At 39.9% G+C, this 27,354-nt stretch overlaps 1 protein-coding gene across 1 annotated transcript; it reads right to left on the bottom strand.

The window, feature by feature from the left end:
* Positions 1 to 4,317: 4,317 nt before the first annotated feature.
* On the bottom strand, positions 4,318 to 27,040 carry FH (fumarate hydratase). The gene is made up of 10 exons (XM_040967971.1): positions 26,896 to 27,040; positions 21,070 to 21,204; positions 17,054 to 17,164; positions 15,075 to 15,251; positions 14,325 to 14,507; positions 12,053 to 12,218; positions 10,835 to 11,038; positions 9,289 to 9,416; positions 7,043 to 7,196; positions 4,318 to 4,670 (listed from the first exon to the last, which is right to left on the bottom strand). The coding sequence occupies exons 1-10, from the start codon at positions 27,019 to 27,021 to the stop codon at positions 4,528 to 4,530; spliced, it is 1,527 nt and encodes a 508-aa protein (XP_040823905.1). The 5' UTR covers positions 27,022 to 27,040; the 3' UTR covers positions 4,318 to 4,527.
* Positions 27,041 to 27,354: the final 314 nt, after the last annotated feature.

Genomic DNA, 27,354 nt, shown 5'->3' with positions numbered 1-27,354 from the left:
CTCACATCAGAGCACCTGGATTCCATGACCAGCTCTGGATCATGACTTCCTCTTCCTGCTAAGGCAGACCCCGAAAGGCAGCAGTGATGGCTCAGGTAGCTGGGTTCCTACCACTCATGTGGGAGCACATGAAAGACTTGGTTTCCTTTCCAGGCTCCCATCTTCTCCTGGGGTTGCAAGCATTTGGGGGAGTGAACTGGTGAGTAAACAAAGAAATAAAATTTTAAATTCCAGCACTAAATTTTTTACAGATCCAACTGTGACACAGCCCATATTTTTAGGCACAGCCTCTTTGGTTTCTGAATGCAGTAAAACAAGCATCCAGCATCTGCCAGCAATAGGTAAGCTGCAGTCACAAGGACCCCAACCTGCTGCTGCCCTTTGGAACTCTGACTCATAGTTGTTATGGATACACGTAAGCCCTCTCTCCAACTCTCCTCCTTCTGAGAGCCGCCTTTGCCTCCTCTCCTGCAGAGCAATCTCCCCCAAACCTTACAGACCCTCCACCTGCACACTTTAGACTCTGGAAGTGACATCTCCTGAATACCAACCGTCAAAGAAAGATAACGTTTGCTATAGGCTACTGCCACAAGATGCTTATGTAATTTTTCTCGATAGCCACCAAATCCCTTGAAGATCCTACAATAATCTAAAATTTTCCTAAGTTTATTTGGAGATGCAAACAACATACAGGCAATTATACAAGCAAAAAGATACACTCAGCTTATTGTTTACCACTTGTGAATGGTATATTTGGTCAAGATTCTCTTATGTGACAGCAGCGTCCCCGGGCACAGGCAACTCTGATTCTACAATTATTTGGTCTGTGATAGAGAAGACCACCAGTCACATTAACTCATGAGCTTTGCACTGCAAAGTAAAAACTGCTCACATGGGACTAGTCCCATTTCATTGCATTAAGTTTGGCAATCATAGAAATACAAAACGAAAAATACTTTGTGATACCAGCAAAGTAAGGAACATCCAAAATACATCAATTTTTTGTTAACAGTAACAACACAAAACACCACATTGGACATATAGGATAAACTAAGCGCCTATCATTCCACACTGTCCTAAATAAAGATAAAATAGGCAAATAAGTGGGCAAAGAAACAGCTGTTCCTTATTGCAAGATTTCAGTTAATAAATATTGAGGAAAGAATAAGCACCACACAACCATCAAGGTAACTTTTGTAGAAAAGACCCATCCATGCATACGAAATTAGTCTGACTTTTCTAAAGGGTGGAGGAAAAACAGCATTGGCATCACTTCAATTTATCTCCCCAAGATACTTAATACCCATCAGGGAGCAATAGTAATCTCACAATAGACAGACGTGGCAGACACCCACTTAGCCAGGAGATCCAGGAAAATATTACCCATACTAAGAAACAGTGACCAGGAATCCCTTGATACAATGCATGGAGAACATATTTCCTGTAAAAGATGTGTACTTGCATTCCAATCATGAGAAAATCCCAAAAGAACAGAAATGAGGTGATCTTGTATAAAATGAGTTAGGACTCTTCCTAAGTGGAAAATGATAGAAGATAATGAAAGGCTGGAAAACAGCAGATTGCAAGAGACTAAGAAAAATTAACCACTAAGTGCAATGTGGGAGTCTTAAATAGGACTTTATTAAAAAAAGAGAGAGAGGGAAAATGAATTACACTTGAGAAAAAATTCTACAGTTTAGTTAATATTTTAACATTAGTTTCCTGGTTTTGACCCTTGTACTAACAGTTATATAAGTTGTCAGCATTAGGGCAAGTTGGGTGAGAAATCTAAAGAAACTTTTTATATCATTTTCCTAACTTTTTTGCAAGCCTAAAATAGGTCAATATAAAAAGTTTAGTAGGATAAAAAAGCAGTGGGTTATCAGAGGGGCAAACACTAGGATGCTAGTCTCACAGCTGGAAAAAAATAAAGTGAATTTACTGACAGGAAGTCATTGATCTATTTTTCAATTCAAAAAAAAAATTGAAAAACAGAAAAAGTTCAGTGATTCAGCCCAACTTAGACACAAATACTCCGGAAATTGGTTCAGATCCAACTGCCTAGATTGCTTATTACTTTACTAAAGCTCAGGCAGGGAGAGGGATGCCAGAAAGAATGGCACAAAATAAGAAATTATGATACAATAAATTTGCTGCTGTAGTTTTTCTGCCTTACAAAGCTAGGATACTTTTTTGGCACACATGTTTACACATGATTGGGAAGTGTTGAAAGGAATTATGAGAAGTAATCAACAAAATTATATTAGATAATTATAAAAGCATAAAGTCAAATATTACTTATCAAAATCAACATCAGTGCAAATATCAGTGACTGTCAAAAATTTTAATGATGGCTTATAATGCCTATGATGCTAGGATACATTAGAGAGTTGTGCATTCTGTTCAAGGCTGGGAACTTTTTCTGCTATCATCTTTATGATATAAGCGGTCGCGTCTGAACCCTCAAACAACAACCTATTTGGATCAAGGATGCTTGGGACCGTGAAAACATGCAGCATCATAATAAATTCTTGCACAACTGCAAATTAGTTGCCAGTTTGGTTGCCGGGCTCCCGGTACTGTTACACACTTCAACTGATTTTATCTCGTTATTTCCCAATAAAAATATCTTAAAAAACACAATGTACTGAAAGGACACTATGTTTTGTTTTATAGTAAATTAACCCACAAGTTAATCTTCACCTTCTCAAACTGCTAAATACTGTTTATGGCTAACAAATAGATTCTGCACACTCTACAGTTCCACTGAAAAAGTTTTAAACCCTTTTTATAGCAGCACTCACTCAGGCTTGGGAAATAAGAATACTAGTTTCATCATCCATCACAATATTTCTAGGACTTTTGCAACTTCAAGTGCTATATAAAGCAACTACTTTCAAACTGCCACAGGGGAGCTGCTGTTGTGCTGAATTTTCCAGGAGTAAATATTAAAGGTAAGAATCTCCTGTTTAAAAATCTACATGATAGAGCCAAGACAGTTTAGCTCAGGGAAATTTTTCTCAAAATAAAATGCCCATTCCAACTGTACATATTGGGCTATTCCTATTTATGTAAGTAATTTTGCTTTTGATTTAGTCAACCTATTCTTAATCTTGCTAGAAATACATATTCAAAATCTCCTGAGTTTGCTGTCAGTGAATTCCTTCTGAGAAATCTCGTCACTGGTACACAGACACATGTTAGGTAGGACTTGTCTTTGGGACTTCCTGTGTTTTTTCTTTTTATTATCACTTCTCTTAGTCTTTGTAAGTTATGCCCAATAACTCTTGACCCAGTCTTTCTAGTCTGTGATAACAGAAATAAGGTCAGAAGATTTGTGTCTATAGGCTATCATTAGCAGAGGCAACAAGTCCCTGTTTTCTTGAAACTATGGTATTTCCTGCTATAATTACATAATACATGGTGTTACATAGATACCTCCCCATACTAGGTGGCCTTGCTAACCCCCTGCTCACACATCATAGGAAAATAAAAGATGATGAAGATCATGATTTAGGAACAAGATAACAAGTGCAAAAATTTATCTTTAAACACTATCAGCAGCAACAACAACAACAAAAACCTAAGGTGATAGCATTGTGACTTAACAAGTTAGGGAGTCTGGCTTTTTAAATTTGACAACCTACAAGGTCAACAACCCATATGAGCAGCAGTTGAAAGTTCCAGATGCTCCACTTCCAATCCAGATGTCTGCTACTAGCCTGGTGGGAAAGCAGTGGAAAATGGTCCAAGTGCTTGGGCCCCCAGACCCACCTGGGAGACCTGGAAAAAGTTCCTGGCTCCTGGTTTCAGGCTGCACCAGCCCTAGATGTTGCAGCTATATGGAAGTGAGCAAACAGTTTGAAACCTCTTTTATCTCTTTATAACTCTGCCTTTCAAATAAATAAACCTTTTAGATTTTACCTATGGACGACATTGAATCTGTGCTCCTTGCATTAATATTACATTAAAATGAGAATTGATGAGAAAAAAATAGTCATTCCATAGGAAAAATAAATATAAAAATTTATTAGAGATAAAGGAGAATCTACAAATATGTACTGATTACATCTACTAAAGCTATGTTTGATATCATGCCATCTTGTGAAGATATTGTCTCCTAAATAGGACATTTTATCCTAATGTTAAAAAGCATATGGAATATCATAAGTCGCTCTCAACTGCTTTTCAAATAAACAAATAAATCTTCAAAAATGCACCTGGTTCCTTCAGAAAACTTAAATGATAAACACATTATGCACAAAAATCAGCTCTTGCTACAATATAAATCAATCAACATAAAAGAAAATTGATCCATTTAATTTATACATCACCTTTTATTTCACACTTATTTTAACTTATTTGGCATCTAGCACATCTTGGAGTTTCACACACTGATGAGATTGCTCTACCAGAGACACCGAAGTCCAACCATAGTTTCCTTTCAAATCTGTGTTTAAGAAATATAGGGAGTCTGGCTTTTTAAATTTGACATAATGTGTTTATTTTTATTTACATTTATTTAAATTACTTCGGGCCCAGCATGTCCTTAGGTTTCACCCACTCCTCAAACTGCTCTGCTGTGAGATAGCCAAGTTCAATAGCAGTTTCCTTCAAGGTTGACCCATTTTTGTGTGCTGTCTTAGCAATCTTTGCTGCCTTGTCATATCCTGAAAAAAACAAGAAAAAAAGCAGGAATTAGTAATAATACTGTTTTCTAAAACAAAGGTCATCATTACTGTTTATGTTGATGCTATGCATCTCTTAAGTGACATTTAACAGGGACTATCTCAATAGCTGTCACTTCTTTCAAAGAGTGAAATCTTTACTTTTCTTAACAAATACAGACTTAAAAACATTCCCTTAGTTTCTGCAACACATTCAATTTGCAAGCTGAAACTTCCCACTAACATACATATTTTTATAGGAGAAAATACAGAAAAGATAGCACTGAAGCACAAAAATACATACTTGGGTGTATTTTTCAAAAAAAAGTACTTAACCAGAAATAATTTTATGTTTCCACAGAGTTAGCCAGATTAAAATTCCATTCCTGCAGAAAATACAGTAGTGTATGCCTGGCTACTGAGGTGAGTGACTCTGAGAGGGAAGGATGGACCAGTGTGGCGCGTCTTCCAGGAGAGCAGAGGGGAGGCCCTTTCAAGGCGGCTTCCAGTCCCTCCCTTTCACTCTCCACTACATCAGTCTCCACTCCTCACCATTTCCACACAATCCAAGGATATTGATATAGTCTATATATAAGCTTAAATGTATATATAAATTCCTGCTCAAAAGATCTATATAGGTAAGCTGTTTATAGTTATTTGTCTGCAAGCTATTTTAACTTACATTTTTTTTTTTTAAGTAAGAAGACAAAGCAGGAATGAAAATGAAGCCAATGAGGGAGGAAAACACCTTAAAACAAACGGGGTCATAGGCACACGAACACAGGAAGGAGTCTGAGACAATCTGATCATTAACAGAACAAGAAGTTGTGTGTCATACGAGTTGACAACCAACCCTAAAGGAAACTAGGAGTGCAGTTGATCTTTGTTGTCAATGCTAAAAAGGACATGTAGTGATCAGAACAGCTTTAAGAAAGAATTCTCATGTTACACTGCTGAGGTCAACACATTTTGTAATTTTCTGTCAATAAGGACTAGAACATCTAACCAATAACGCTCATCATCTTCAATTCTCAGTTTCTGAAAGTCACTATTAACAATCGCCCACTGAGGACATAAAGAATCCACAGTGGACAGTCACAAGGTACATGCTCAGTCGTCCACAAAGGTGGCTGCACCAAGGATACTCTTCATGTCCATGCGTGGCCTCTGAGAACTGTTTTTCCTCATAGGAAATCAGTTCCGCGAAAGGGTTAGTGATCAGTCTGCTGTCGGGGCTATCACTGGTAAGACATTCTGAGGTAAAATTCTGATTGCACAATTATACACATTTGGGTTCCCCTTTATATATCTGTAGGTGGAGGCTAACAACAATTTTAAATGGACTAAAACATCATGACTGCAGTGGTTATCTGAGCAGTTAAGATGCTGCCTGGGATGTTCACATCCATATCACAGGGCCTAGGTATGAGTCCTGGCTCTGCTCTCAATTCCAACTTTCTCCTCTCGGAGGCAGAAGGTCTTGGGGAACCCCAGCAGACGGGAGCTTTCTCTGTCTATTTCTCAAACACATAAAGCCTGTGCACACAGAAAGCATATGTACACACATACATGTATCTAATACCACCAATCTCAATACTATGCCAAAGAACAATATGTTGGGCTCAGAACTACTACAAGAGGCAAATGAGCTCTAACTTTAAAAAAAAAAACTGAAATCAAAAGTCGATATGAATTCAAGAATATAAACATCTGTCTCAAAAGTCCAGCAGTAATGGATGTCTTAAAATCTACAAAAGTCAGAACCATCTAATGAGGATTGCTAAGGTCAGTTCACAATTCAATACATTTGATTCTTAATAATAAAAGCTGTCCAATTCTAGAAAAGGCTTGCATATACATGCATTGTTTGAGACCAAACATTTGCATTTTCTTCTTTTTGCCGTATAAGCAGTGAAGATGAACTTTTTCTTCTCATTTTAATTGGCAAATTTGCATATCTGTGGTGAATAAAACAACAAAATCAAAGCCCTATGGGTACTAGAGACGGTAGGAAATGAATTTATTCCATGCTGCTAATCAGCCAGTGCTTCCTAGTGACATTAGCAACTGCAAGCCCTATATATAACCTTAACACTCTCCAAGTAGCTAAGAACATTTAACATCTGAATTCCATTAAAATTAAAGTAAATCTGACCCAGTACTTTTGGATATTCATTAAAAAATAACAAATGGAGCATAACAGATCCAGCTTTTGAAAGACCCAGACATATAATTTCAAATACCTGAAGATATTTTATAGAAATAAATCCAAAAAGAAACTTGCTGTAAAAAAAACCCATTAATCTAATACTCTTTGAAATGTTCAGCTTTTTAATCTTTATTCAAAATAATACTATTATTCCTTGAACGCTTACCTATGTGAGGATTGAGTGCTGTCACCAACATTAGGGATTCACTCATTAGCTTGTTGATCCTTTCTGTGTTGGCCTGGATCCCTACCACACAGTTTTCTGTGAAGGAAACTGAAGCATCCCCCAGCAGTCTGGCTGAGTGTAGCACATTTTTAATCTTTGAAAGGAGAGGAAAAAAGAAACATCAAGTCTAATATTTTTTAATCAAACAACATGTATCCTTCGCTGGTTCACAGTGAATATACAATTCAATAAACATACATGTTCAAAAACCAGAAGTCCAACAAACAAATGTGAAACTGACATTGGAGGATAAAAAATCTAAGATGAAGACTCACATAGAATCAACTAAAATACAAGTGTTTTAGTATTTAAAACAAAGAAGGTGTTAGAGACCATACAGAAAAATCATTACGAGCTGTAGGAAGTGGTGAAGCACAACTTGGCTGCAAGGACTTGAACGTCAGAGATGGAAAAGCCGCTTGAGTGCATGGGGAAGAAGAGCAGAGCTGCAGGAGCTCTGTGGGCAGCACAAGACGCGGACTGAGCTCTTCACGCTTCGTACAGCAAGGATTCTGCATTCACACCAAGACAACTTAGCACACGGTGCTTAAAGTGCCAATCAAATCAACTAGCTTGCTTTGCTTCAGTATTTGTATCTTTTGGTAACACATCCAATACATGGTAAGATGTATCACATCCTATCATCTTTCCCAACACCTTCCGAACTTGAGCCCTAGGGTCTGAAATTTATGTCTCTAAGACATAAAACTTTAAGGTTTGAGACTAATGACCTTTATTATACAGTACTTGTTATCTTGATCTGTTTTCTTAAAAGACGAGAAAGAAACAGAAAAAATGATTCCTAAGGTTGCCTTGTGCATGTGCTGTGCCAGACAGCTGGTGCTGCTTGAAATAGCTGGCAGCAAAGCTCACAGGTTTAAATTCTGTTTCAGTGACAATTATTTCATTCAGCACTGGGACAGATCTTCCCCAAGGGAAATAAAGAGAAAAACTTGTGGTGTTGACTTCTCTAGTGCTAGTGTCCACTACAGTGCCTGATCCAGAGCAGCAGTAAGTATCTTATGAATGCACTGAGTACACATTTTTATCAAGTTAAAAATAGACGTTATACTAGATACCAATAGGAAACACATCTCTAATGCAGTCTTAGCTTTAATACTTTACACTAATGAAGGACTAGAAATGATGACAGCTTCATTATCTGAGACCAAAGAAACTGGATTAAAAATGAGATCTTTTTATTAAATGTTTGTAAAGATAAAGCAAAAAACCAGTTTTGGTAGATGCGAAATGTTTTCAAGACTATGGAGGAGGTAAAACCAGTGAAGGCCTGAGAGGGGACAGTGAGAGAAAGTAAATGTTGAAGAAATCAAGAATGAAGAATGCTTCAAGAAGACAGACCACATTGGATGTTAAATTAGAATCATCGGGCATCTACTGAACTGAGGCAGATATTCATTGTAATATAAACCAAGTGAATATGGGCTACTGTCTCAAGAAGACTGAATGTGAAGGAAGAAGAAAGCAACAGCATAAGAAGAGAATAGCATTGATGGAAAGGCTTGTTTTTAATTAAACTGAGGGGATCTGAACATTTTTCTAGCCACCAATATCCCCATATCCCTAGTATAAGAGACAAAACTATACCCTTTTTACAGAATTTTTTTTAACTTAAAAAAAAAAAAAGCTGGGCCCAGCACAATAGCATAGCACTTAAATTCCTCACCTTGAGCCTTGCACATGCCAGGATCCCACAGGGGCACCAGTTCTAATCCTGGCAGTCCTGCTTCCCATCCAGCTCCCTGCTGTGGCCTGGGAAACCAGTAGAGGATGGCCCAAAGACTTGGGACCCTGTATTCACATGGGAGACCTGGAAGAGCTCCTGGCTTCATATTGGCTCAGCTCCAGCTGTTGAGGCCGCTTGGGGAGTGAATCATCGGACAGAAGATCTTCCTCTCTGTCTCTCCTCCTCTCTGTATATCTGACTTTCCAATAAAAATAAACCTTAAAAAAAAAAGCCATAAGATAATTTGAACTAAAAAAAAAATCACCTAGTTCCTAAAACCTAGCGTTACCATTCTAACACTAATTAACACTTGAATTCCAATGGTACCTAGGTCACCCAGCTATCTAAAGTGGAATACCCAAGAACATTTATATAAGACAAAAACCAAGATAAGTAGCCTTCAGTTGAAAAAAGAAAAAAAAGTTAAACTAAAGCTTACCATCATTGGCTTGAAAACATTCAACTCAAAATGTCCATTGCTGCCTCCAACAGTAACAGCTACATGATTCCCCATAACCTGGGCTGCAACCATCGTCATTGCTTCGCACTGAGTAGGATTCACCTTGCCTTCAAGAAATCAAATCATATATGCATATGGTGTCAGCTACCAGTTAAAAACTAATTTTATTCAAATAATTAGGAAAAGGAAGAAATCTAATTGTACTAAGCAAGATAATAAAGCAAGGCCCAGCTATCAGTTCTGATTTAGTAAAACCATTCAACCAAAAACAGGAATGCATAGCTACAAAGTATGACTCATTCCATGTCCGGATGAGTAGCCACTCTACATTAAATGCAATCCTCCACCTTCATACCTTTCGTTTATTCTATAAGCATTTATGGCATCACTGAATGTACATAGTAAACTACAAAAGAAGTGGGCTCTGCCCTTGCTGAACTTGCAGGCCAGACAGGGAGACAAGGCAATTTCAGTAAGTTAGGGGTAATGTCTAGAAGAGCAAGTTTGTACGGCAGCACTTGTAAAAGCGATTTCAGCAGCCCTTGGAAGCATCTCCTTATGCTGTAATTCTGCTACCCATTCATTACCTGAGTCTCCGGAACTCTACCACTGTTGTAACCCCTAACACAATCTCACTTTGAACCAAACATCCCAGATTCCTCTGATCAACATAAGGTAACATACTAGAAAGATTCTTTTATCTGCATGAATCTCCATTTCTTCTGTTTAGACAATCACTTTTGGTTTACAATCAACCAAACCTTTATGTCATATTTCAATGCAAAGTACTTTGAAACCAGCTCCTCTCATTCTAAATATTCACAGATTTAAAACAATGTACAGTCAGGCCCTTCTTTCTCATTATTAAAGATTACCTTGTCAGGTTTAGTCCGGTATACTTTGGTCAACAGTGGCCTTTATGAATCTTTCCTGTCACCTAACATATTGCCAGCCCAGCTTCATTATCAGCTAATACAACAGTCCTTCCCCAGTTAAGTGGAAGACTCAAAGGCCTCCAGACTGAAACTAACTCATTACTCACTCCTTAAATGTCACTATTCACCTAGCTACTTTCATCCACTAGCACCACCCACACTTCTCTATGAAGTCAGTGAGTATCCCATGAATCCACCAAATGATTTATGAAATCAAGACACCCAGTGTCTGTTTCATTTCCCGTATCTAGCAGGCCCATAATTCAATGCAAACAGAGAAATAAGAAGGATGTGACATGACTCATTTTTGTTCAATCCATGCTGATCATTTTAATAGCCTGTTCTCTGGGGTTTGGAATGTAAAAGAGTAGCATTACACATTTTCTAATGTGGGAATCAAAACATGCTGCTAACTCAGAATCTTTCTTCCTCTCTTGTTAGGTGATGTGCCCCTAAGTCCTGATCAGACAGCCTTCTGAAACACATGTCCTCATCCAGTTTGGGGATTGCATTAAACCAAGAGGAACACGTTCTGTGGTCTGGGGTTTAATCAAAGTTCTAGCTCCAGCACATAAAAGCAATGTAATTACCTGGCATAATACTGCTTCCTGGTTCATTTTCGGGTAAGATCAATTCTCCCAGGCCTGATCGAGGACCAGAACCCAGAAAACGAATATCATTTGCTATCTTCATCAGACTGCAAGCAGTAGTGTTCATGGCTCCGCTGAGCTCAACGAGAGCGTCGTGAGCAGCCAGAGCTTCAAATTTATTTGGAGCAGTGACAAAAGGTAAGCCTGAAGAAAAGAAAAAACAACCTGTGTGGATGAAAGGGCACAACAAAACATTTTTCTACAAATCAAGTCAAACAGTCCCAGCAAATGAAAAGCAAGAGCAAATCAATGATTTTACTTTCAAAACACAAGATGCTTACTTCAAGGCTCAGCCTTAAGAAGTTTTTAAAGAGTACAAAGGATATGGCACTAACACATTTCAAAAGGCTGAGATGTCAAATAAAATAAATATGCTGGAGGGAAAAAATGAAACATCATCTCACAGTAAACACTTGTGTATGATGCCTGACTACTACTGAGAAAAGATGAAACATGCTTGGAACTCACTCTGCTTTATTTCACCTTCCCTTCCTCACATGTTCTCTCTCTCTCATAATTCCTGGTCCACTTTACTCAATTCCACTCTTACCTGTAGTCAAGAACCCAAAGGATCCCTTGATAGTAAGTCAGATGATCTCAATCTCCGCCGTGTTTACAGTTTTAAAACGTAAATGTTTCAAACTCTAACAGTTTCTTTCCTATTAAATTTTTATTAAAACACAAATCAGCTGGCAAGCTATAATCTGTAGTATATTATTATCTCTGCCCTCAGCCTGTGGTAACATCTGCATTCTAGGAGTTTTCTAGACATGACATCTTGACTCTAATAACAGCTATCATTATCCAAAGTGAAAGGAAGGATTCGGACAGGTCAATAATTCAAACAAATTCAAACCACAACATAACATAGGAGCAAAAAGAAACTAAGCCTCTGTCTATGACATATGTGCCACTCAAACAACTTTCTAAACAGTTGCTTCTGTTTATTCTAAAAGATCTACTTTGTAAAGTTGAGGGAAAACAACTGAATACTACCAGAGAGTATGCTGTCTGAAAGCTGTACAACTTCTGAAAAAAACATGTTTGATAGGAAACATATCCTGTTTGGGTTTAAATTCACAAGAATTCAAGGCAAAAACATCAAGAAAATATGTATAATAATAATGCAAATGATCCTTACTTCATGTGATCACTGACCTGTGAGGGCAGCCACTTTTGCAGCAACTTTTTCTGCAAAGCCAATTCTGGTATTTAAGCCAGTCCCAACAGCGGTGCCTCCAGCTGCAAGCTCATAGATTCTTGGCATTGCAGCTTTTATTCTCACCATTGCATATTTCACTTGTTGAACATAACCACTGAATTCCTGGAAAAAGAATAAATTTAAGATGACAATAAGTTTCCGCATTGCTTACTAACTGTACTAAAAGGAACTTTCAAAAATGTGTTTCAGAATACTAAATTACAAGCTACTCCAGTGGTACTTATATGATTTCAGTTCACATGAACAATATCGGGAAGGATGAGAATACAAAGCTTTGATGTAACACAGTGCCTCTAATAACATGTTGCTTAGTCTAACCTCTTGTTTTAGCAGAAAACAAAGAAAAACAACACAAGAAAAACTTTAGGAAAAAAAAAACCTTCAGTACATTAAATCAGTGGTTTATTTGCAATCTCCTAAACAAAATGTTTTGTTACTTTTTGGTGTGCTCAGACAACTTTGAAGAAAAACTACGGAAGCTTCTCCCAATAAAAATGGAAACACAGAAGTATTCTCCATATAACTTTGGTTTAAAAACCTGACAGGAAACATGCAGACATTCTTAAGGAATTTTAGAAGGAAATTCCTGACAACTCCTAGCAACTCACTGACTAGAACACGGGTGGACAGAGGAGTAAGATTACAGCTCTGACTACCTGCACTTTAATTTTGCTGCCAACGTCACGTAGCTTCCCCAGCTGCAGCACACTTAAGATATGACAACCACAGACCTTACTACGCTTTGAATATACCAGAGGTCTTACTAACAATCAAGAAGAAACCAAAGGCAGAAACTTGGACACAGCTGGGCAAGCCAAGACATAGGACTACACTAACTCTAGTTTTCCTGATTGAAAACACAGAAAAGCCATGAACACTTTTGATTACTATTAAGGATTTCATTCTATTCTAAACTAAACATTTCAAAAGATGTAACTCTTTTCAAACAGACCTGACTCATTGGACATACAAGCACACATACAAACACACATAATCCTCACACCTGGATTAATTTATGGAAATATTTTAATTGGGGAGAAAATAAAGAAACTAAAAATAAGTTCAATAAAAAAGAAAGGCATAATTGCTTCAGATAAAATCAAACAGCAAAGTGTGATTTTTCTGCTAACATAGGCAAAATGATGATTTATATAGAAGATTGAGGAGTCAGAGTCGGAATGAACTTTAGCAAAGTGGGTGCTAACTACATGCTAGGAATGATTCTAAGGGTTCTACATTAAGTTAACTTATTAGAAAAGAGTTACTGCTTTCCTCTTTTCTTAGCACCAGCCCCTGTTCCTTTTAAAGCTCAGAAAACTGAGCTAATAAAAGCTAAAAAGGTCTCCTTAGGTTTCACAGCTTATACAAGCAAAGTTACAATTTCAATCTAAGAGGTCTGACTATAAGCCTGGCTCATTCTTCTACTCAGTGTATACTAATAAAAACTACTGATGGTAAATACAGAATAATCTGTCACTGAATTTAAGAGACATAAACTTGGCCTTCTAAACCAGTATAATTTTTTAAATTATTATTTATTTTTATTACAAACTCAGATGTACGGAGAGGAGGAGAGACAGAGAGGAAGATCTTCCATCCGATGATTCACTCCCCAAGTGAGCACAATGGCCGGTGCTGTGTCAATCCAGAGACAGGAGCCAGGAGCCTCCTCCAGGTCTCCCACACGAGTACAGGGTCCCAAGGCTTTGGGCCGTCCTCGACTGCTTTCCCAGGCCACAAGCAGGGAGCTGGATAGGAAGTGGAGCTGCCGGGATTACAACCAGCACCCATATGGGATCCCGGCTGGTTCAAGGTGAGGACTTTAACCACTAGGCCACCACGCTGGGCCCTAAACCAGTACAATTTTTAAAAGATTTATTTATTTGAAAGACAGAGTAACACAGAGAATACAGAGACAGACAGAAAGAGACAGAGATCTTTCATCCCCGGATTCCCTCTTCAAGAGGCATATGGCCAAATCTGAGCCAGGTTAAAGGCAAGAGCCAAAATTCCAGCCTGACCTTCCACTTGGGTCTCGGGTGCATTAGTAGGAAGCTGCATGGGAAGCAGAGCAGCTGGGACTCAAACCAACACTCGAGTATGGCATAATGGCACTACTCTGCACCTCAGCCCCAATGCAGTACGTGCACCATCTGCCCTATTCCTAGACTGAATAAAACACGATGAAATACAATAAAAATCCCATACCTGCCCAAGTGTAAGTGGAACGGCATCCTGAGTGTGAGTACGCCCAATTTTGATGATCTGAGCAAATTCTTTGGATTTTGCTTCGAGAGCATCATGCAGCTTCTGGAGTCCTGGTAAGAGCACTTCGTGAACTTCGACAGCAGCAGCAATGTGCATTGCTGTGGGGAAAGTATCATTTGAACTCTGTGGGAAATGTTTCAAAAAATAAGTAAAATGTTGAATCAAAAGCAATCGAAAGCAAATTTGAATAGAATGTATTACATAAAAAATTCACTGAATGACGATTCAAAATTCAGCACATATGACTCAACTTTACATGTTCATAAGTACAAACAAGAATTAATTTGATTTCCTATACAGATTATACTGACTCATTATCCTGCATGTTTATGCATCATGATATATATTATATCTACCTGTTAATAAATGTAAAACAGGAAATGTAGTTAGCTAATATATCTGAAAATAGCCGTGACAATTATGTTACTATACACAGTACTTTGTCAACACTTTTTTGTGAAATGTAAGTTTTAACAAAAACCAACCATAAACAAATATTAAATACAAATGATCTCAATATGATTCTTATAAAGTTTGAGACATAAAGCCAAGATTTTTAAAATGAAAATAAACGTAATAATTCTGCTCTGCTAAAGAAAACAAAATTCTGTCAACATGCTTGTTTTATAAAAAAAACCCTTCAGTATACTTTTAAGTTTCTGACAAGGACAGAGGAGAACATACACTGACCTGGCTTTTATTCACATGATCATTGGGATGCACAGGCTTCTTGCTGCCAAGCTCACCTCCCAACATTTCAATCGCTCTATTGCTAATGACTTCATTCACATTCATGTTTGTCTGGGTTCCTGATCCAGTCTGCCATATCACGAGAGGAAAATGATCATTTAATTTACCTTCAGCTACCTGCAGGGAAAACAAAAAGAAAATATTCAAAATCCATTTATGCAATTTTTGTCTACCATAATTAACTAAACTCTAGCACAGATTTGTAAAATCCTCATTTATGCCATTTTCATCCAGCATAACCAGTAAACTCCAGTGCAGCGCTATTTTTAAAATTCTTCTTGCTTTCATATGCTAAATGACTTCTGCTAATGCCAGAATTTAAAAGCAGTTTTCCCACAGCTCTAAGTCCTGCAGTATCATATATCCTTAACCACTGACACTTCAAAAAGTACAATATTATCTATCAGAAATGGTGTGACAACTCACTGGTTTCAAATAAAAAGGGAATCCAAGCCATCACCCTTATTCTTCTCCAGCTGCCTCCTTTATTAGAGGGCCCCCGTTCAAGCCTGGCCTATGTGCTGTCTTTAGACACACTTATCATTGATGCTCAGGGGAATATCCAACAGATGTTAGCACCAATCAGCATGAAAATGAACCAGCAACTTGAAAACACGAGATTACAAATTGCCACTAAATCACACAGATGTCCAGTGAGTGGCAACTGCCAAATGTAAAAATAAGCACTACACAGGTTTACCCCTATTTTTGTTGTACTTTTAATACTCTCAGCTTATGTGTTAGTTTTTGGATTTTTAGCTTTCTGAAAGAAAAGATGCTTAACTTCATCTCCTAGAATGATTTCAGCTTACAAAACACAGAATGCACTTGAGCAGTCTATTATCCTGGACAGTGAACAACTGGTTCATCTTAAAATAAAACCTTCTCTCTGGTTGTACAAAACAGTAGGTGACCACCACAGAAAACTTTTAGAACTAAGAAAAGTATGATCATTTTCAAAGATTTATCACTCTGAAATAACTGTTGGTGTGGTGTTGTTCCCTGTGTGTGTGTGTGTACCTGTAACTAGACTCTGTATCTATGGGTCCTACAATGTGAATTCAGCAACCACAAACCAAAAACATATGGGAAACAAAAATTCATCTATACTGAAATTATACAGACTTTTTTTTCCTTATCACATCTAAATCAATACTGTGTAACCACTACTTACACAGCATTTCCACTGCACTAGGTCTAAGTAACATAGAGATGATTTAAAGTATATGGGAAGGCTTGTACAGGTTATATGGAAATACTATGCCATTTTAAATAAGGGACTGCAGCATTTGTTAATTGTTTTATAAATATATATGAAATACACTTTCTATTCTTTCTAAACAAAATTAAGGTCATAAGATATACATTTTTGCCCAAATTTTCTCCCTGTACCAATCTTTAAAAACCTTAATTTCTCATGATTTATAATACAAACAACATAACTTAAATAAGCACCTTTCGTGGTCAGATATCTGATTATCATCATAAATAGTAATATAACAAACAACACTACATAGAATTGTAAAACTTTTTATCTCAGACTGCCTCATTAACACCATATTATTTGTGGATTAGTGAAATTACAATCCTGATACGCTTAATCAAAGAATCAACTAATTTCAATGGGAAATTCTTCATATATATAAGGAAACAAACATTAAGCACAATTTATCTTTTCAAAAAAAGTTCTTAGAACTGCATACATAATAAAATCAAGAAGCTTAAAACAGAAGATGTAAAACCATGCAGAAATTCTTTCACAATATTTTAAGTACCATATGAACATTCCCAACAATAATGCTGTATACTACCGTGACATACGAGGACTCACAGAGCCCGTCTCATCCTTCAATGGCTACTGTCATCTGGCTGATGACGCAGCCTGAAGGTATGAAGTAGACGCACTTATCGCCGCCTACCTCATCTGCTGCCTTCATTATCGCATCGGCAATCTTTGGGTCAAGTCCATAATCCTGGTTTACTTCGGCAGCTGCTCGCTTTAAGATGCCAAAAGCTTTAATAACTGGAATCTACAATTAATCAGAAAAATATTCCAAATTTGTAACTTAATTAAGCATAAAGGTTTATTATTTTATGCAAATGAAAAGGGTATTTAAATCAACAACTCAAATCTACATTATAACCCTAAAATATTTAGGATGCAAAGAAAGAATGCAAACAATTATACAAAGAACGAAGAATCACAATTATCACATCAAGCAATGATTTTTTTATATATGTAATAATTGTATATATCTTATTCATACATACATATGCTTATAGATAGAATGCTTAAAATAATTTCATACGTTTTGTGTGGGAGGAGAAAGTCACAGTCCTTATGGAACTGTACCATGAAATGAAAAAAAAAATTTCATACGCTACATCAAAAAACGGAATTTGTTCATTTCACCAACAAGAGCCATTACTTTATCTCATAACATCCCATGTTATTATAGGTCTTTTGTTTTTTAAGCTGTTGGTGTTTTGTTCTCTTTGAAAGAAGGGAGTGGTGTTTGCTTTTGCGTAGCAGCTAAGACACCACCTGAGACACATTGCTATCTAGGTGGGTACCTGGTTCCTACTTCTGCTTCTAACCCCACCTTCCACTGATCTGTACCTTGGGAAGGCAGCAGGTAATGGCTCAAGCACCTCAGTTCCTTTATCCACATACGGCACTCAGACTGACTTCCAGGTCTCTGGCTTTGGCCCAGCCATTTTGGCTATGGTGAGCATTTGGGGGAATGAAAATAGTGGATAGATCTCTGACTCTTTCTCTGTCTCTCTGCCTTAAAAAAATTTTTAAAGGAAAGAAATAATTTTTAGAAAGATATATTTGAAAGGCAGATTACATAGTGAAAGAGAGGAAGAGAAATCTGTCCACTGGCTCATTCCCCAAAGGGCTGCAATGGCCAGTACTGGGCCAGGCTCAAGCCAAGAGCAAACACCTGCATCCAAGCCTAGACGTGCGCGGCAGAGGTTCAAATGCTTGGGCCATACTCCAATGACTTTTCAGGTACATTAGCAGAGAGCTAAGTCAGAAGTGGAGATTCCAGGGCTCCAACCAGCAACTAACTTGCCACACTACAATGCTGGCCACAAATGAAAAATTTTAAAAGACATAATTGTCTATTAGTCTGAAATAATCAGTTACTGAATGGGATCACTTTACCCCAAAGTCAAAAATATATGACTTTTTTAAAAAGATTTATTTTCTTTTTATTGGAAAGTCAAATATACAAAGAGGAGGAGAGACAGAGAGGAAGATCTTCCGTCCAATGATTCACTCCCCAAGTAGCTGCAATGGCCAGAGCTGCACCAATCTGAAGCCAGGAGCCTGGAGCTTCCTCTGGGTCTCCCACGCAGGTTTAGAGTCCCAAGGGTTAGGCTGTCCTTGACTGCCTTCCAAGGCCATAGGCAGGGAGCTGGGTGGGAAGTGGGGCTGCTGGGAAACAAGTTGGCACCCATATGGGATCTTGGTGTGTGCAAGACGAGGACTTTATCCACTAGGCTATGGGGTCGAGCCCAAAAATATATATATTTTAGTCAGTGACATCTTGACAGTCAATAAATCAAAAAGAATTTTTATAAACCCAGGGTTCTCTCTCTCTCTCTTTTTAAAGATTTATTCATTTTTATTGGAAAGGCAGATATACAGAAAGGAGATAAGAAAGAGAAATCTGCCATCTGTTGGTTCATTCCCAAAGTGGATACAAGGGCTGGAGCTAAGCCAATCCAAAGCCAGGAGCAAGGAGCTTCTTCTGGGTCTCTCACACAGCTGCAGGGTCCCAAGGCTTTGGGTCATCTCTACTGCTTTCCCAGGCTACATGCAGGGAGCTGGATGAGAAGTGGAGCAGCCAGGATATAAACTGGTGACCATATAAGATCCCAGTGCATGCAACACGAGGATTTAGCCACTGGGCTATCGTGCCAGCCACAGGGTTCTCCAAATAATTTCTAATATACATAACTTTATTCTCAACCCTGTTAGCCTGCAGATCTTTTAATGTACCCCAAATCACCTCACTGAATTTTAACAGGACACAGAGAATAATTTTTGTTAAGATCTTAATGAAATACAGTTCTTCAAAGCAAGTGAATTATGAGTTGTTGTTGAAAGAGATAAGGAAGAAAGGTGAATTTATAAGAGAAATTGCAGTCCTTGATAGGAAATCAAAGCGAGAAAAAAAAGTAAAGAGTAAGACACATTGAACACTGGTACAGTGAACATAAGCTAGGACACAAACAGAAAAGGAAAACAGATATTTCTTTATTTTGAATTTTAAGTAAGAGAAAATGTTATAATATTTGATTAAAATAAAATGAAGACAGATGGCCATAGGATCTGAAACTAAAAACTTAAACGTGAAAGCAAATGAGAGTTCAAACTTTTACGGAAACAAATACCATTGTGATGGGTTGAACCACTCACAAAGTCATAAGCCATGCCAATCAACACTAGCCAAGTGTCTGGAGTGACTGAACCTGGAGTCTGTGGACCCATAAAAATAAAAAAGGATCGTTAGCAGACAGAGCTTCACTGAACACCACGAAAATAAAATGGCAAAATGCTGTCACTGGGGACCAGGAAGGCATACTATTCTTAACTGATTCATTTTAGAAGTTCCTTTTTGGGGTAGGTATATAGCCTTGTGGTAAAGATGTGAGTTAATACTCCTGCATCCCACATTGGAAAGCTGGGTTATATACCAGGCTCCAGTTTCTGATGAATGCACCCCCAGGGAGGCCACAGATGATGGCTTAGGTGATTGGGTTACTGCCACCCTGTGGGATACCTGCATTGGGTCCCTGGCTCCCAGCTTCAGCCAGGTTTGGTTGTCCTTTCGACCTCAGTTACAAAGGGTTGGGTTCAATCACAATACTCAGTTGAAGGTAAATATAATCAGAGGCTCAGGATATTGATCCAAAAGAAATCAAATGTAACAGAAAGAATATCCAGGTGTTTGTCTCACAGATGCTTGGTGCAAATAGCAGCAATGCACCCTAGAACTGCACAACTAGTTGGCTAAAGCAACACAATCAAAACACCAGCCACTCTATTCCCACCTCACTGGTTGGGGCCAACCTTCTTAATCCCAGGACTTGAATGAAGGTCAGCATTGTATGACTGGTCACTACACTCTGCAACACAACCAAGTGTACAGACTGATGGTAGTGACAAAGAGATCTTCAAGTACCTGCAATAAATTCTACAGACTTGCGAAGATCCAGTACTGAAGGTTTAGAGATGAACTAAGTAATTTAGGGTAAACAACATATTAAAGATAACAGGTAAAGGTCTCACTGGTATGGCCTGCCTACTTCTAGATTTACTGGCCTATTGTGCATTGCATTGATTATTTCTCATATTCCAGCTGGGCTCCAGGAAAACATATAAGGGATTGGATTTCATCAATTCCTTTCACACTTTAACATCTCTAAAATCAAGATGCATCCTTCTACCAGTAACATGTCACAACTTTAACTGGCAGTCTTTTTGTTTCTTACTAACAGAAGTTGCACATTGGCACAACTTCTAATTGATGGTACACTGGGCTTACTGAAATGTGGCAGGAAATTTACCTAAACTATTCATGTAGCGCTGAACAAATACATATTACCTATGACACACTAGACAAGTGAAGAATAGTACTTCAATGTACTTTTGTATTGCATACTTTACTGGAAACTGAAACCAAGCTAAACAGAACAATATTAAATTTTACCAAATTAAAATCCAAAATATTCAAACAATGGTTCAAAAACACAGCATACTAACACTGCAGAAAGTTCAAGCACTTTAAGGAGGGACAGTGTATTAGCATTCCTGAAGCCAGTTCCCTTAACAATTCTATACTTTAACTCTATAATATTGATGTACAGAATATGTAACCCATTCTCCAGAATAAGAGAGCATTTGCACAAAAGCACTTACTGGCATGCGTTCTGTCACACCTCCAATCTTGAAGTTCATTGTAGATCTCACTGTCTGGGCACCATAATATTTGTCATTTGGGACTTTGAGTTCCCCAAAGGTATCATATTCCGTCCTGAAAGAATTCTGGCTTGCCTAAAGACAAGAATGTGACACTGTTAAGACATGAAATCAAGTACCAAACACAATAGCATCTTAACAGCTATAAAAGGAGAAAAGGAGAGAACTACTAAACCAAAAATCCCATTTTGATTTGCATTCTATTTCCTGTCTTCTTTCCTGGGGGAAAAAAAACACTGCCAAATTAATTTCTTGATAAAGTTAACTTTATTAAAGATTGTAGAATACAAACACTATACAGATGATAAATATGAAGAAAGTCGCTGAAATATACACAGCAATATTCACCATTTTGGGGGCATACCTCGTAAACGCAACCCTTGAGCCCTCTCCTATCTGGCAAAATAAAGGAGTTGAAAACGTAGAGTTCTAGATTTTTATCTAAGGAAATTTGGCCTCACTGTACCACCTTGCTTCCTACTCTGTAAACCCAAAGCGAGTGGGATTTTACATCTCCAGTGCGCACATGAACATGTTGCAATGCAACCTTTGTTAACATACTTGCATGTTAAACTCTATCTTGGCCCAATAACATGTGCAAGGACAAGAACATGAGGTTTTGCCTTCTCCTCAGCTCATCAGGTGACATCACCTGGAGGCCAGCTCCAAAGAAAGAAGGCTGGTTTTATCAGGGGCTTGTAAAGTCAGGTTTGAGTTCTTTAATTCACACCATCATGTCTTACGTGCAAAATCATTAAATGCTCATAATAAAATAGTAACAACTTAGTTTTCCAAATAAAGAGTGCTATAAACTATAAGTACATTCAAAATTACTTGGAAAGACAAGTAAGTCTTAGTTATGTTCTTCAATATAAACCTTATGAACAATCGAATTCCACATCAAGAGTTCTAGAATGTCAGTCCTGGTAGAAATCATAATCCCAGCAAATAGTTCAAAATACACACTTCATTTTCATAACACAAGTTCACATAGATATGTAAACTGCCTCAGAGAGTATTAAAACTCTAACTCTTCAATGATCTGAAGTATATTACTTTATAAGAGGGAAAGAGATTCCAGAAGGGAATAATAGGACATGATACGCCATTTAAGAAGCCCTTTATTAGGAAAATTACAGGGGCCAGCATTGTGGCATAGCCAATAAAGCCACTGCCTGCCAACACTGGCAGCTCATACTGGCACTGGCTCAAATCCCAGCAGCTCCACTTCTGATCCAGCTCCCTAATGATGGCCTGGGAGAGCAGTGGGAGATGCCCAAGTGTTTGGGTCTCAGCCTCCTGCAGAAGAGACCTAGATGAAGCTCCTGGCTTCAGCTTGACTCAGCTCAGGCCACTGCAGTCATGTGGGAGTAAACCACTCGTAAATAAATCTTTAAGATAAAAAAAAAAATTAGAAAGATGGGGGTCATTTGTATTCTTTTTTTTTTTTAAGATTTATTTTTATTATTTTTTTTATTGGAAAGGCAGATACACAGAGAGGAGAGACAGAGAGGAAGATCTTCCGTCCGATGATTCACTCCCCAAGTGAGCACAATGGCCGATACTATGCCGATCCGAAGCCAGGAGCCTCTTCCGGGTATCCCATGTGGGTGCAGGGTCCCAAAGCTTTGGGCTGTCCTCGACTGCTTTCCCAGGCCACAGACAGGGAGCTGGAAGGGAAACGGGGCTGCCGGGATAGAACCGGTGCCCATATGGGATCCCGGGCGTGCAAGGCGAAGACCTTAACCACTGCACCACCGCGCCGAGCCCTGGTCATTTGTATTCTATCAGAAACTAAAAACTAGAGGAAAATTGAGAGAAGGCAATGTCTACATGGACTTCACAACTACTAGACAAGCATACACACAGGGGTACTTCAACATGTTAGTGGAAAATGGAATCAAGGTCTAGTTTGGATCACAATTGTTTGGAAATCCACAGCATTTTCAGAGTATGCATATTCCATGAACTGTCTAAGGCCCTTCATATGCATGCATGTGAATGATGAGGGATGAACCCATCAGGCAACTGCCAAATTCCCTCAAAGTTTCTTTATACTGACCTACAGAAGAAAAAAGGAATTATTTCATGACACAATGTGATCCCAAAATTCTTTAAATAATATATCATAGGGGAGAGAAAGAATAATATATCATGTACTGTTATTTTATAATTTTATTCTGTTTAAAAGCAAAAACAACATTTACTCCCACACTGATTTCACAATCCACTAATGAGCCCATCTCAGGTCTGAAAAACAATTGGTGGTTTTTGAAATCTTTCTGCAATGGCGCGCATTACCTTTTATATATACATACAAATGCATATACAAATGTAACCCTATATAGCATTCTATATAATCATAACAAAGTATAGTCAATATATATATAAGCTTTTCATAAAAAGCTAATCCTTCGGGAAGCACCCTTTCATGTCCCATAATTCAGAGAGCCGAATGTCAAGGTGGTTATCACTGCATGGATCGATACACAATCCACAGGGCAGCACAGCAGTGAGTTCCCAAGGGCTAACAGCCACTAACGCCAGCAACCTCAGGAACTGATCAAGTACACAATTTTCCTGCCCCAGCAGGGAGGTCAGCCAGGAAATCCAGGCCCCTCTCGGGTCAGACGATCCTACGTAAGTACTGGGTAAACATTTAACTAAACCATGATATTTCCTAAAGAAAAAAGTAAAATGTGTTTTAGAGTCTCACTCTAACGTGGTTCACGAGCTATTTCAGTATTCATGAACATCAAAACATTTCTCATGGACTCAGCTACTTAAAGAGGCAAAAACTCAACATCTGATTTCACTGTTTGGAATTTTCCATTTCCTCCTGAAAAAAAAATCTCTTTGTCACTAATATATAGGGTGACCACCATGACCCAAAACAAAAAGACTTACGATATAAATGGTTTATTGCTGCTACATTGCAATGTAAAATAAATACATTTTTCCTGATTTTAGGCTATCCTGAAAATCAGCAGGAAACAAATAAGTGACTTTTAAAAATGCAGGGCTTGGGCCTGGTGCAATAGCCTAGCAGCTAAAATCCTTGCCTTGCACACACCAGGATCACACATGGGCACTGATTCTAATTCCAGCAGCCCTGCTTCCCATCCAGCTCCCTGCTTGTGGCCTGGGAAAGCAGTCAAGGACGACAGCCCAAAGCACCCATATGGGAGACCAGGAAAAAGCTCTGGACTCCAGACTTTGGATCAGGTCAGCTCCGCCCTGCTGCAACCACTTAGGGAGTGAGCCAGGAGTCAGCGGAGGAGACTCTCAACTCCTCTCTATATATCTGATTTTCAAATAAATAAATAAATAAAATTTTTAAAATGCTGAGCTTCCCTATTCACCAATAACCAAAAGCAAGGCAAAGCTGGTCTCTGTTAAATAGTGAATCCCACTCTGCAGCATTTGTTAAAAAGTAACAAAAGTATGTGATAACTCGTAACTGTGTGTGATTTGCACATTGAAGGACTTGTCTGAACTGTCCCAGTACTCTATACATTCCGTGCCTACCGAGTGTCTTATTTATGGGATCTGATAAAACAGCACACATTCCTACTGAATCAAATTTTGCTATTTTGAAAAATAAAGAGGTAAACAAAGTCATCAAGAACTCCGCGGACTTCTCCACACTAGCAACAGAAAGAACTGCACCCTCAGAGCAAGACAGTGCTTCGAGTTTTTTAATTTGCCCTGCAAACTCAAAAGTTTATCTTCTGTTCGCCTTAACAAAACACAAAATAAGTTTAAAATGCTGGGAGCCATCCCTGTAGCATCACTGTGGCCTCATCTTCATTTTCGACATAAAGATCACATATGGGCAAGCCAGATGAAATCCTGGCTGTTCTGCTTCCCTGTCTCCTGAGGACGGCCCAAACACTCAGGACCCTGCCACCCCGTGGGACCCCACAAGGGAGTTCCTGGTATCCAGCTTTGGCTTGCACCAGCCCTAGCTGTTGCAGCCATTTGGGGAGCGAACCAGTGGAGGAAAGCATTCTCTCTCTCTCACACTTCCCCTTTCAAAATAAATTAATGACTGAATATTTCTAAGTGTATTTCAAATATTTCTTTAAAGGCTCTAAATGTATTAAAATTCTTGCCACAGGGAATTCCAGGAACACGGAACACTCAGGTTTTGTAGTTTCAGGCATACAGATGCCATCAAACCATCTTAAAGCTTGTGTAACTCAAGAAGTGTCCTGACCATTGAAATATCTTGCTGAAAGCCCCTGTGAGCGCTTACTACGAAGATGTGACACTTTACATGGGGAAACTGAGGCTCACATAAGCTGCCCAAAGTCTCCATTTTGCCAAGAGTAGGATTTGAAATCGCATGGTGGCCCCATGATGGCTCAGTGGCTAAACCTTCCCATGGCAGGAGCGCCAGGATCCCATATGGGCGCCAGTTCTAATCCCAGCTGCTCCACTTCCCTTCCAGCTCCCTGTCTATGGCCTGGGAAGGGAGTGCAGGAGGGCCCTCAGTCTTTGGATCCTGCAACCCGCGTGGGAGACCTGAGGAAGCTCCTGGGCTCCAGGCTTCCGCATCAGCTCAGCCTCAGCCATTGCGGTCACTGTGGCCATTTGGGGAGCGAGCCAGGGGGCAGAACGTCTTTGTCTCTCCTTCTCTCTCTTTCCAATAAAAACAAATATTTAAAGATTTATTTTTTATTATTATTTTTTTCATTGGAAAGGCGGATATACAGAGAGGAGAGACAGAGAGGAAGATCCTCCGTCCGATGATTCACTCCCCAAGCGAGCGCAACGGGCCGATGCTATGCCGATCCGAAGCCAGGAGCCTCTTCCGGGTCTCCCACGCGGGTGCAGGTTCCCAAAGCTTTGGGCTGTCCTCGACTGCTTTCCCAGGCCACAAGCAGGGAGCTGGAAGGGAAGCGGGGCTGCCGGGACTAGAACCGGCGCCCATATGGGATCCCGGGCGCGCAAGGCGAGGACCTTTAACCACTTGCGCCACCGCGCCGGGCCCAAAAAAAAACAAATATTTAAAGAGAGCGCGCTCATGGCACACAACAATCAACAGTACAGAACTGCAATTCTTCCTAAACTACCAAAAGCGCAGCAACACACTGTCCATGTGCATTGGCTTAAATAACCGAGGGCAACACTCCGCGAGGCAAAAGGCCTTCTGTCTTAACTTGAATGTGGACCTTCCAACGTCTTGGCTGCGCTTCCAATTTGCGGTACTGATTCAGAACATCTCACACAGGTCAGAATAACACGCTCGTGGTTAGTTTTGGGGTTTTTACAAAAGTTAGGGGGAAGCTGTATTCATTCTAAGGATAGGATAGGCCCCCGTCTCTAAGATCCAAGAACTTTCACTGGATCAGGAGGAGGGTCTGAAAGCAGCCTGCAGCGTGGCAGCAGGTGCACACAGCCAGGTCCTGTCAAAGGGCAGACACACAGCCTGCCCGAGCCCTCATCCCGCCCGCAGCACTCGGGGTTCCGGCAGGGAGCGCGGTGCAGGCGGGATGCCCGCCAAGCGCCCTGGCCACGGCCCGGCCCAGCAGCGCCCGGGGAAGGGCGGGCAGGAGGAGACGCGGGCCCGGCGAGACCCACAGCGAACCCACGGGCCCGGCGACCGAGGCCCACGCCGGAGCTCCCCGGAGGAGCCTCGCGGCCCGCCACGCCGGCACGGGGCCCGGCCTGGCCCAGGACACCCGGGGCCTCCCGCTGCCCGCAGCGGGCAGGACTGAAGGTCACGGCCGGGAGCCTGGGGAACACGCGGCCTGCGCTCACCATTCGGGCGGCGTGCGGGAGCCGGGTCGGGAGGACGGCCGAGCCGCTCACGCCGGGAGCCGAGGCGCAGGTAGGAGCTCGGCCCGGGCAGCCGGAACGCGCGAGGACCCGGAGCGTTCGGTACATGGTGAAGCCGAGAGCGCGGGTAGACCTTCCGAGCGCCTGCGGCCACGCCTCCGTGCCGTCCGTCAGGGCCGCCCCGCCCCCTGCGCCTCCACTCCCACCCAATCAACAGCCTCCACTGGAGCCAGCGGGGCGGGACCAAGCGCGAACGGCCAGTAAACACTGAGGGGCCCTTTTTTTTTTTTTTTCTGCTGTAGTGCGAGAGTTTGAAGCCCTCAGATTCATGGGAAAATAATGAGAAGGGGATTGTGGGAAACGGGGTTCGGGCAATTGGTCCTCCCAGTGCTTTGCTGCTGGTGGAAGGCGGGAATATAAATAGGTACAGAGTTTTGTCAG

This window comes from Ochotona curzoniae, unplaced genomic scaffold, assembly GCF_017591425.1.
Source record: "Ochotona curzoniae isolate NIBS_2020 unplaced genomic scaffold, NIBS_Ocur_1.0 scaffold_4683, whole genome shotgun sequence".
Lineage (NCBI taxonomy): Eukaryota > Metazoa > Chordata > Mammalia > Lagomorpha > Ochotonidae > Ochotona > Ochotona curzoniae.
The sequence above is the reverse complement of the archived record's forward strand: the minus strand, read 5'-3'. Positions and strand labels throughout refer to the sequence as shown.

Coding starts and splice junctions, on each gene's coding strand:
- FH (XM_040967971.1), bottom strand. CDS start 27,021: ATGTACCGAACGCTCCGGGTCCTCGCGCGTTCCGGCTGCCCGGGCCGA. Junction 21,205..26,895: donor TCCCGCACGCCGCCCGAATG/GTGAGCGCAGGC, acceptor TCTTGTCTTTAG/GCAAGCCAGAATTCTTTCAG. Junction 17,165..21,069: donor GTGTGACAGAACGCATGCCA/GTAAGTGCTTTT, acceptor GATTAATTGTAG/ATTCCAGTTATTAAAGCTTT.